The 12,781-nt window shown below is 38.8% G+C and overlaps 1 protein-coding gene across 1 annotated transcript in view; it reads left to right on the top strand.

Moving 5' to 3' along the window:
- LOC131430978 (elongation of very long chain fatty acids protein 7-like) overlaps positions 1-12,781 on the top strand; it is a 58,391-nt gene that overhangs the window by 29,569 nt on the left and 16,041 nt on the right. The window contains exon 2 of the mRNA XM_058596318.1: positions 11,158-11,298. Within this exon, the coding sequence (XP_058452301.1) occupies positions 11,158-11,298 (141 nt within the window). The remainder of the gene's footprint in view (positions 1-11,157; positions 11,299-12,781) is intronic.

The following is a 12,781-nucleotide window of genomic DNA, read 5'->3' as shown; positions in this document are numbered from 1 at the left end:
CAGGCTCAGTATCCATATCTAGAATCAAGATGCGGAACCCAGGTCCAGAATCTAGACCTCGAATTTAGTTCATGGTCCAGAACTTTAGTTCAGGTTCAGAATCCGTCTATGGATCTGAACCTGAGCCTGGGCTTCCAGGTTCTCATACTCTTGGATTTGGACCTGTACCAAGACTGAAAATAAAAATGGATGCTATGTAGGAATTTTTGTCTTTGATTTGGCAGGCAACAACTGTATTGTCCGATGTTTTCAGGAACTGTGTTTGAGCATCGGATGTTTTTAGGAACTGTGTGTTCTGAATCCGGAAACCCGCGAGGTTTTTCGTTGAAATTATAGAAGCCAAAGTACATGCCCCAATAAAACTGTGCTTCTCAGAAAAACTTAAGGTTTTCAGAAACTATCAAATATTAGCCATCGAAGCCCACAATTGCCGCCCGAAGGGGCCATCGTTTAGTCAACTGTAATAAATTGGGCTTTGGCTGTGAATATCTTTGGCCCGTCGTACTTTTTTTGAAATCCCAATTTGTGTTAATCTTTTGATAGAAATTTTGGAACTACTTAAAAATACGTTTCTAGTCGACGTTGTTTCTGCCACGAATTAATGAGTATAACTGAGTTATTCCATAAGTTTCCGTCAATGGATTAACTATTGGAACCCTTCGCTGTCGTTGAATACCAATTCTTCGAGTTTCGAACAAAGTCATTTCCAGGATCAACTCGAACACAAGGAAAAACGTCAGCAAATTAGTGAGTTATGTCCTACGATTGTTTAGCAATTAGTCGATTAGAATGCTGAATGCGCCACCCTTGCTGGTTCGATTGAGTCGATCCGAACGACGGCGGTGGCCACACCTCAGTTTGATAATTTGCCGTATGTGACGGCCATTACAACCATCTGCCACCGTGAATTACCTATTTATCCACACATACACACGTCGGGTCTGCTTCTAGCACCAGTGTTTGATATGATTTATGCGAGGCGTGTTTTGTAGCCATCGGTATCTCGCGATGATGCGGTACTGTGGAATGCTTTCAGCTATACTGCGCAGTATGATTTCTTGACAGGGAATTCAGAGTGCCCTTCGGTGATTACGAGAAATCAGTTTCTCGGTTTTCACATTCGTGGCAAGTTTGAATGTGCGGAAAAAAATACCACTTTTCGATAGCAAACAATTCCATCCTGGACGATCAACAAATCTCTTAAAATTGTCAACTTTTCTTTCGATCAATATTCACTTTTCAACCAACACACTGTTTTCTGCTGTTCACTTCGACAGTCTCCATAGAATAAACCTACTGAAACTTTTACCGAGAGTGTGCATCGGTAAAGTGTCAAGTCACGGCCTGCTACGGCCTCCGTCAAAACAGTTCATGATTGTCTCACATCACGCCGGTAAGCGGAGTAAATAACGAACTTGTTCGAGTCGCACTTGTCACTCGGCTGAACCGACATTGATCTTATTTACGCGCGCGGTAATTGACCCTACTAGGTGTCCCGCCAACCCGCAGACACCTTTCAAAAGGAACTGCATAGAATTAGCAGGAAAAAAGGGAAATTTCCAGAATAAAATTGACTCCTAGAGAAGCCTCTCGATTGCACAAACTCACGAATCGATCAAATATGTATTTATGGAAATTGATGTGTTGTGCAATTTACCGATACTTTAGTGCGGAATTGAACGACGTTTACAACGTAACACCGTATAAATATTCCAGTGGGTGTTATTGCTAATTTTATAGTTCCCTTCTGTATGATCCAGTGTAACCTGAAGCTAGCAGGATTTTCAAAACAAAAAAAAACAATCTATTAGCCTAGTTCTTATTTCATAAGAAAACTTTGCGTCGTAATTGACAGCAACGCAAAGTGAGAACAACGTGCAGCGGTATTTTCCTATCTAAATTTATGTATTTTTCCCACGGAAAAAATACTATTCCTCAACTTTCCAGGTGATTAAACCAGGCACGAACTGAGCATCAACTATACAAATATATATATGGTGAACGAAATTCTTTACTGTACGGACGACTACTAATCGAACCAGTATGTAAAAGAAGCCGTTTATCGTGCGATTTATCTTAATTGAAATACTAGTTGGCTTGCGACAACCACAACCGCTCGAATCTTCGCCGGCCGGCTCCCCGGCGTCATTTCACCGGAGCGGGTTGTTTACATTTTGTTCGCGCGCGTCAGATTGCAAGTTTTCGCGCCATCGAACGATCTGGAAAATTGCGTACGCGACGGTATCGATCGATACCGACAGCAGTGGACGCAACATGGATGAAGATTCCAACGGTGAACTAACCAACCTGCAACGCTCAGTATTGAAATCTGAAACGATTTCTTCTCAGTGAATGAAACTTTTTTATATTCAACAACAACAACAATTAGCTGGATTTATTTACAGCTTGTTCACTGTCGCATAAATCAAGCTTACTACGCATTTCAATGCAGTTCAATTACTAGAAGCTAAACTGACATTCATCCGAGAATGTAGGAATCGCAGTTTTTTACTCAAAAGCGAACGCCCACCGGGAAACAGTAGTGACGTTTCGCTCAACCTTTCGGCAAAACACTCGCGATAATGAGAAAAATTTTCCACTCTCCATAAATACGCCTTCAAAAGCACTGCGAAACTTCGATTGGTAGAATGTAATCATTATGAATGTCTTATTTTTACGTTTCTTCTTCTATTCAACACTGCACTAGCGGTTTTTGTTGTACAACTAACGCCACCTAGCGGTTCAAAGTAAAGTAGAGCGTCGAAGATGAATCAACTTATTCATTTTTGAAAAAAAATGTTCACCAAATTCACGCTAAATGTTCATAACTAGTTTAAAATTAAAATAGTTGAGATACGCATTTTTCGTTTAATATTTTCGACTATTTTCTAATGCTTGAAAAAACACTCGACTTTTTACCGCAGTGTATATTTTTAGAGTGCAGTCCTTTTAAGAAACTATTCTTCAACCGAATCTTATGTCGTCGTGTTATTTCAGATTCATCTATTTTTGCCTTTCTCTATAAAAAGGTATAAGAATTGCTGAAAAACCCGACTATCGAACGGAGCTTCGGAGACCCATAGTGTTATGTTATCAATCGACTCAGTTCGACCAGATCGGAAAATGTATGTGTGTGTACGTGCGCGCAATTTTTTTCAGAGAGGGCTTACCCGATTTCAACAAGCTTAGGCTTGCTTGAAAGCTAGTAATAGGCCATTGATCAAGTTCTAAGATTAAATGACTGCGACTTCTGGTTCGGGAGATATGTTGACATAAGTGACGTAACCGACAAAGCGCATTTTTTTTTACCGCGCATGTTTCTCCGAGATGGCTGAACCAATTTCAACAAGCTTAGGCTCGTTGGAAGGCTATTATTAGACCATTGATCAAGTTCGAAGATCAAATGGCTGTGACATTTGGTTCCGGAGATATGATGATATAAGTGACGTAACTGACAAAACACGTTGTTTTTTACCGCTCTAATCTAAAAATTTTTTTTTTCTGAAAAAATCGACTTTCAGGGACTTGAAATTTTGAGATTTTCCCAGAAAGTCGGTTTGAAAAAAAAAAAAGATTTTTTTTTCAAGATGACACTAAATCTCGACGTTTCAATTCTGAGACTTTTGGCATCAAAATTTTTTTATTTCGATTTTGAAAATTTCATGTATGTTACGTATTTGGAAAGAATTATCAGTCACAATCAAAGTGTGGCTCAAAATCCCCCAACTTCCTCTATAAATTATTGCAAAATAAATTGAATTTGAATTGTTAGGATTTAAATTCGATGTTCAGTCACAAGTTCCATGATTTGGTTGGGACCTTCAAGACATCATTTGTTTCCGCAATTTTGTGATTTTTCATTCATAAAGACCCAATTTGTCAAATGACGGAAAATTTTATTTTTACTGACTTAATGTTAGATTAGCTGGAATTTTTTCTGTTTCGACTGTAACTTGCGTTGTTCTGCTAGCAGGTGCGACTGTATGAATTTGAATGCACTTTTTACCAGCCAAGCAGATGTGTGCTTCGGTGGCTCAGTCGATCAACAGACGTACTTTGCGATCCAATGGTTCTCGGTTCAAGTCGCGCGGCGGTCGCTCTCAGTATTCATTTTTTTAAATTTCAATGAATTTCATGTCATGGAATTTAAGACATAATATTAAATGTTCTTCCACGTAAATTTGCGTAAAATGCGACGCTCCACTTATGTGCATCTAACAAGATGTAAAATCACAGGGTTTTTTTTAAAGTGTGTACACACATAAAAAAATCGTGTAAATTTACATTTTTAAAGTTGCACATAGAAGGAGCGAAGTAATTCACTTAAATTCACAATACAAAGCCTATGATGATAAACCATATCTTTAATTTCACGGTTCATCTAGCTGGAGCTTACATCAATACAGACGTAAAATTTATTTTTACATGTTAATAGATGTAATATTGTGTCATCACCGAAGAATCTACGGTATGCTTGAATTCACGTCAAGCGTAAATTTCGTTTATTTTAAGAGTGTGTAATTTGTCAAACTGAAGACGTGTACAAAGTTTCATTCAAATCAGAGTAAGTGTTGTTGCCACCTTTTGTGCTGTTAATTTCTGGAATTACTAAGTTGATATCTTAAACTCATATTTTAACTGGACCGAGCTTTCCTATTCGCATGGGAAAAATATCGGGTAGTCGCTCATCTCAGATCGTGAACATACTTAAACCTACGAAGAACACTAGAATCCGTCTGATCGAACTGAATGACGCAAATTATAGTATATTATGGTTAAAATTTATTGTCAGTTTATTCACACTCACATGTCACATCGCGATCATGTCGACTTCGGCCGGGCAAATGCCATTAGTATAATAAATATGAGAATTAATTGCGTTTCGACCGCAACAAAACACCAGAAATAGGATCGCCCTCTTGCTGCGCAGATCGGCTACTCCGTGGGAGTTTGGTGAAAAATTCTGCCATTAGTTTACCATCTCGCAAAGTCATCGGAAACAATTTAACCTTTTGCCGATCCTCTTTTGTATTTGCAATATTGTACCAAATCATATACATTTATGTAACCTTTTTACATCTCTATGTAACCCGACGGTAACAAGAATTAATGAATAATTTGAGGTCTCGGTTAAGCGCAACCCCTGGCCTGGCCTCGATTCATAGCCAACGGAGCGCTGATATCTTCTTCGTAATAAACCCCGACAGCTATGCTTACATATATTTATCCAAGTCCGAGTGGAAAATAACATAGCAAGCGATGCCACTTGATGACGAACATCTGCTGAAAAACACGCTGAAAAGTAGGCTGATGGCGGCAGTGACTGCCCACTGGTATTTCCCTCGGCACTACTCACCTGAGCTCTGACGGTGCGGGAAAACGATAAGCGTGTGAGTGCTGCTTTTGGGGTCCCACATTCGGATGTGAGCCCCGTTGCCAGTGGGGAGGAGACATTGGGTGGGTGACTAAGCGTAAATCCAAGTGGATCATAGAGAATCGTCACCGCCTACTAGGGCGTGTTCGAGCATTGCAGTCTTTCGAGGTTCGAGAATCTGTCAACGGCGAGGGTCGCGCTAATTGAGCGGTTGCAAACCCCGTAATCTCGCCGGACCTGTTGCCAGAGCCAAGGTCGTCATCGTAAGCACGCTTTCGATATGATCGATTGTTACCACCTGTCATAAATGGTGCAAAACAGAAAGCGCCAGTCGACAACAGAACAAAACAAAAACTAATCAACATCAATCGGAATTTGAATCTAATATAGTTTGACATGGTTACATAGTGGCCAGATCCAGATCGTTGAAGGTTCTGTTCCGTTCATTTTCTAGTCGGTTTAACTCCGATAGAACATAAAACCATTATAGCTTCATTGACGAAGCGTGAAATTGTTACTCGTAAAATGATAAAATCTTGTCCGTTGTCCAGTGACCTGGAGTTCACTGTTGCATTACTTGATTTTAATGCATTATAATCGCTTGTATTTTGTAAACGAGAACAACAAACTCATCAGATAAATCGATCCTCTTAGAACGTGTGTATTCTCACTTGGAAATCAGGAAACATCACGAAATCGCAAATCCTGCAATCGCTGTCATCCATCGTACGTACACCGGGGACCGGATTCAACTAATGAAATGAATGCCAATTGATCGGCCCGGCAAATGCGAAGAATCACAGACGCTATTTTGTTTTCCTCGTCCGTCAATCCTCACGGAACCAGTTTTTTTTAACGTCAAGGTAGTCTTTCTAACGGATTCTCGACTGATGATGAAACGCGCAGTAGGCGCGCACACTGGTTCTGGTTTGCGATGCGGAAATTCTCCTCCACCCATCAACGAAGGAGGCCATGAAAACGGCACTTTTCCGTGCGGTGCTGTTTTTCGAACCACTCACACTCACCTGATCTGACTGCAGCAGCAGCATTTCAACGTCATCCTACTGCAAAAGATAGCTTCTAATTGATAGCCACTCGATCTGACACGTTAATGATGTTTTTTTCTGCGTAGAGCTCGTGCATTGACAATCGCCGTCAGATTAGAGTCCAATAATAGCCTTGGCAAATACTTGATATGATTCAAAGTCTACCTAACCTCAAACTGAACTTTTATCAAACTTCTAGCCTAAATATCTCGAGAATCTGTAGAATGACTATTATGCATCAGAAGCTTTTATTTTTCAAGTGTTAAAAACATTTGTTTTATCTGAAGTTTCTTCCTTTGGTTTGATAATAAAATTGAAAGATAAATTTGAGAAAATTTACTTTTTTTGGCGTAGGACTACGTACTACTAGGCATATTACAAAATGAGTCATAATAATATAATCCTAGAAAGTGGATTGATTCGCATATTTAGTTTTATTTCTACAAATCTATTTCATTTTTTCACACAATTACCGATAACTTTCAAGCTTTTTCCGAGCTGAACCCGTACACTGGATTGCACGGGTCCAGATTTCGAGACGGACAAAATTACGTAAACTAGTGATTTTTCTACTGATTTATTTTGTTCACCACACGTGAGGCTAGTAACAGATCGGCTGAAAAGTTCGTATCCTTTCTATGAGATGGTCCACTAGAATTAAATCCATACCATTTTCAGTTAGTACCAATCTTCAAAAGATACGTGTATAAATTTGACAGCTGTCTGATTATTAGTTTGTGAGATATTGCATTTTGAGTGAAGCTACTTTTGTTATTGTGAAAAAAATGGAAAAAAAGGAATTTCGTGTGTTGATGAAACACTACTTTTTGATGAAAAAAAGTGCCGCCGATACCAAAAAATGGCTTGATGAGTGTTATCCAGACTCTGCACCGGGCGAAGCAACAATTCGTAAGTGCTTTGCAAAATTTCGTACTGGTCATATGAGCACCGAAGACGATGAACGCAGTGGACGTCCAAAAGAGGCTGTTATCGATGAAAACGTGAGAAAAATCCACAAAATGATTTTCAATGACCGTAAAGTGAAGTTGATCGAGATTGCTGACACCCTAAAGGTGTCAAAGGAACGTGTTGGACATATTATTCACGAATATTTGGATATGAGAAAGCTTTGTGCAAAATGGGTGCCGCGTGAGCTCACAATCGATCAAAAACAACAACGAATTGATAATTCTGAGCAGTGTTTGGAGCTGTTATATCGAAATAAAACCGATTTTTTTCGTCGATATATAACAATGGACGAAACATGGCTCCATCACTTCACTCCGGAGTCCAATCGACAGTCAGCTGAGTGGACTGCACGCGATGAACCGAACCCAAAGCGTGGAAAGACTCAACAATCGGCCGGTAAGGTTATGGCGTCTGTATTTTGGGATTCGCATGATATAATTTTCATCGACTGTTTGAAAAGGGAAAAAAACATCAACAGTGACTATTATATAGCGTTATAAGAGCGTTTGAAGGACGAAATTTAAAAAAACGGCCTCATTTGAAGAAGAAAAAAGTTTTGCTTCATCAAGACAATGCACCGTGTCACAAGTCGATGAAAACCATGCTGAAATTGAACGAATTGGGCTTCGAATTGCTCCGTCATCCACCGTATTCTCCAGATTTGCCCCCCAGTGACTTTTTCCTGTTCTCACACCTCAAGAGAATGCTCGCTGGTAAAAAATTTAGAAGCAATGAAGAGGTAATCGCTGAAACTGAGGCCTATTTTGAGGCAAAGGACAAATCGTACTACAAAAATGGTATTGAAAAGTTGAAAGATCGCTATAATCGCTGTATCGCCTCTGATGGCAATTATGTTGAATAATAAAAACGAATTTTGGCAAAAAAATGTGTGTTTCTATTAAACGATACGAACTTTTCAGCCGAACTGTTATTTTCGTAGAAATTCTTCTGGTTCTTCGCATACAAGTGAAAATCTATCCCCATTGCCCATTGAATTGTATGTCTGTCATTCACTAACCGCTCCAACCTCAAACATTTATTAAAAAATATCACAGTTATTTTTAACTTTCTGCCTTCCAGTCTTTTTGACTGCTTTTGGGCAATATAGTTATATACTAAATTCCTATCTTTCCAGTTCTAACAACAGAGCTCCTTCCTCATAACCAGCACGAGTATTGAACATATTTACACTATGTGCGATTCTTCAACGCCGTGGCTACGGTTACTGTACACAACAGCAAGTAGACCATTTACTGAACTGTTTTATGCGCCGTTCACCCATGGAATTCATCGGATTCTTCACATTTGATGAGAATGCCATCTACTTTGATAAACTTCGTACAAATTTGGTGATTCGGATTTTTCAGAATCTATGCGAAAAAATCAATCAGGATCCTCTGAAAAAATATACACTGAGGAAAAACGTCGAATGCTTTTCCAAGAATCAGAAAATAATCGAAGAAATTCGAAGAAAATCAAAACGTGTCTCAACTTTTTTTTCGCGATGTTTTATTTTAAACTAGGTATAAAAATCAATGTTTGACTTAAATTTTATTAGTGTTTCTTTCAAAAACTTAAAAAAAATATTAAAAAAATATTTTTTATTTTGAAGCTTTTTGTTGCGAGATAACATTAAATCGCAAAAATGCATTTCTAAGACATTTGACATTAGAATAAACCGCATAGCTTCAGAAATTTACTTTAAAAATACCGAAAGTACTTTAAAAATACCGCTTAAGTTCAGGAATCAGTTTGGGACAATAATTTTGAACTTTTTAAAGTTCAATTAAATCAATAGATGACTAGTAAATTTTGAAACATCACTTGATTTTACTATGCCATTTTCGCTCAAAGCTGAAACTAATCCAGTTCAAATGCTAGCTGCTGTCAAATCCATACATTTGACAGCAGTTGCGGTTCGTTTAATAATTCAAACTCGAACAAACGGCCTTTTTTGATTACTCATTTGGAACAAAGCATACCTCCTGCCTGCTATTGCAGATCCGAATGTCATGCACGGAAATCATCTAAAAGCAGGTACCGCATCGAGTAGCTCAGTAACAGCCTAACACCAAACGGTGATGATGAGAAAATCCGAGGAATTCAGTAGGGGCGTATGAGTGAAATTGTGCAACCGGTGTTGTTCGATTCTCACCGATGTGTACGCACCTTCGTCGACATTGCTGCTTTTTTTTATTGCCCGGCAAAATCATCTCCGTAATTTTTTTTCCTTATTAGCGGCAATTAACTTTTCTTTTGAACTTCGCTACTGAATGTTAGGCGGCAAACTGCATTCCACTCGCCAGCGATACGATTTGTCATAGCCTACTGTACGAAGCGAGTGGTTTTTTGCAACATTTTGCAGTGTAAGATTGTCATCAAATCGATCGGATATTTATATCGGTGTAGTGTCGAAATGATTTGCCGAAATTGACCGAATCACTTTCGTATGATTTGATGGACTGAACAAAGTATTTTCGAATAAAACAACAACAAAAGGCATCAATCCCAAACAAACAAAACCAGATAAATTTCCCAAATCAAAAGTCGGGTTATTCCTGACAAACGTTACGTCACTAGAACGCCACTTGGAACTTTATATTCAAATCCAGTTCCGGCTTTGACCAATCTCGGTGCAAGTTTCGAGCAGCAAAGAAGAAGCACAAGAGAACAATTGATTGTATTTATTGTTTCGCTGTTATTCACAAACCACAAAGCGTTCCTTTCAAAACACTCCGTTGCCGTGAGCATGGATGCGATGTTTCTCACCGCCTATCATCAAAAAAGAATCATCCATCAAAACGACGCTGAGAACGATGTCGCCAAATCTGCGATAAGTCGAGAGAACTCGGATACCACTGAAGAAGTGTTCCTCTGAACGGATTATTTCGATGGTCCAATGACGGAAACTAGTTTTTGGTTGGTGCTTTATCGGCAGTATAAAATAAAAAATTGAAAAAAAAACAAAGAAGTGAGACCGCTGCCGGTAATCGCTTTTAGTGGGATGTTGTCTGACATGACATGGGGTGAGACTAATCGCTGTTAGAAGTTCATCTATTTTTAAGTTCTCAGTGAAAAAAAAACACTTCGGTGTAAATTTTTTTTGGAAATAGCATAAACTTAACGTCTGTTTTGCGGTTCATGTTAAATATAAACTGCTAATGCACTAATGAGTTGAAGACGAAAACGTAAAAATATGAAAATAGTTATGTGCTCTCACTTCTTAAAGTCGTTATTTGATTGAAAACTCTCGTCGAAAACGTCGATTCTGGAAAAAAAATTAGACCTCTTCCGAAAACTACAGAAGTACCTTTCTGACAGACAATTCCGTTACACGCTTATCATAGAATACGAAGTGACGCTTTCGTCACCGAAATTCCCAATAAAACTCGCTTTTCGAACCCGTCACGATGACTGAACAGAAAATGGAAGCAACATATTGCTATTTTCGAACACAAAACCATTTCTCATATATCTCAAAATACAACGATTCGATCTAAACCCTCACCCACTCACCATCGATTTCCAAGTTTAGCCCGTCGATTATGAGTCACGTTAATACGGAGGAGAGATTCGCGTGCTAATGATCTGAGCAAATTTGAAATTTAACGTTCTGACACAAGCGAAAGCAGTGCAGTTATGTTTGTCTTTGAACTTGCGCAAATTCACCCGTTGACGTTTTTTTTTTGACATGGCCAACAGAGTTGCAAGCTCGGGTGTCAGATTTATTTCATTAACTTTATTTTCTTTTTTTTATATTTTTTATAGATGGATCTCATAAACAACTTCTACGGTGGTTGGCGGCACCTAATGGACGACCTGTCCGACCCCCGAACCAAAGACTGGCCCCTGATGAGTTCACCGTTTCCCACCATTGCCATCAGTTTGTCCTACGCATATTTCGTTAAGGTAAGTGTCACTACTGACATTTTTCGCATTGAATTTTATCTGGAAATATTCCACAGTGGAAAATTTTAACGATCTGTAGAAGTTTCTTGTTGAGCTGCAGTCCTTGTTATGAGTACCTTGAAATGTTAACTGACTAAGCGCCATTCTTGCCGATTCAATACAATCACTTCTCCTGATACCGTGTGGTGCTGCTGACAGATCACCAGCGGCAAGGCAAAGTGAAAGAATTGTGCAGGGGAATTCCTTTCATCTCCTGGTTCGATGTTTATCTTGTCAACAATCTACCGGCATCGAGGCTTATGTTTGCTGGCATCACGGTTGTTTGTGTTCAAAACCCGCCAGATGGAATAACGTCCACTTAAAAATGATTTATTTTCAAACGAAATTTCAACAAGTATGAACAATGTTAAGTGAGGCAAATTAAACGAAAGCACTATTAGAAAACAGTCGATCAATTCGGAAAAAAGTCTGACACAAATTTCTTGGACGAAACACATTGGCCGTGTTTCTTACTGGGATCCTACTGAGCCTACTGATCGCAGTAGGCCGGCTACAAGATCAGAATTTTTCCATCTACCTTTTGTTTACATTTACTGAGTTTTTTTTTCTGCAACTTTCACAAAATGTGGTGACACTGAAAAATAAAACCAGGGATTGAGTTTTTTTCTGTTCTCAAACAGGACAGACTCGTTATACGGTGTTGTCGTTGATGAATTGTCGAATCCATCTGATGAGGGTCTGTTGGCCTGCGTTCTGCTTTGAAAAATCGTTCCAAGTTCAAGCCAATCAGTTCAATGTCAATTGTGCAGCTTTAGATACAATCTACTGCGGTGAAGGAAACGACTTTTACTTTGCTTCTGTTAAGTAGGAATTGATTTTTTTTCATCTCCCTCTCTCTCTCTCTCTCGGATCAAGTCACTGATTCGTCGCGGTAATTTGAAGGATCTTGGTAGGGAAAAAAATTAATTGGTTCCTTAATTTACACGTCGTTAAGTCATCATTGATGCAACGTAAACGAAACGCTAAAAACCAAAAACTGAATTTTTATCTTGCAGTCACTCACTTCTTGAGCCAGAGAAGGGCACTGCCCATACGTTGTTAAGGGACTGGGAATCGAACCTAGGTAGACTATGAGTAACTATGATTTATAACCCTGATAATTGTGAATCAATAATCGAATAATTAAACGAGTAATCGAATAATAACCCAGATAATCGATACAAATTTAATCGATTAGTTCGAATATTATACTCGATTAATGAATTATCGAGTAATCCGAAAAATACGGCATCCCTAGCTGTGAGAATGATGATCGTTCTTCCTGTCACGTTATGTTCGTTCCCAAAAATTGAATGTGCTATGATTCCGAAAGAATTCACATCACAAATAATAATTTTCGTTGTCGCATTTAATTTCAATGCGAAAAAGGGTCATAAACAATGCCAAATATGAAACTCGTTCGAGCAAATTTTTGTTACATGAT

This window comes from Malaya genurostris, chromosome 1, assembly GCF_030247185.1.
Source record: "Malaya genurostris strain Urasoe2022 chromosome 1, Malgen_1.1, whole genome shotgun sequence".
Lineage (NCBI taxonomy): Eukaryota > Metazoa > Arthropoda > Insecta > Diptera > Culicidae > Malaya > Malaya genurostris.
The sequence above is the reverse complement of the archived record's forward strand: the minus strand, read 5'-3'. Positions and strand labels throughout refer to the sequence as shown.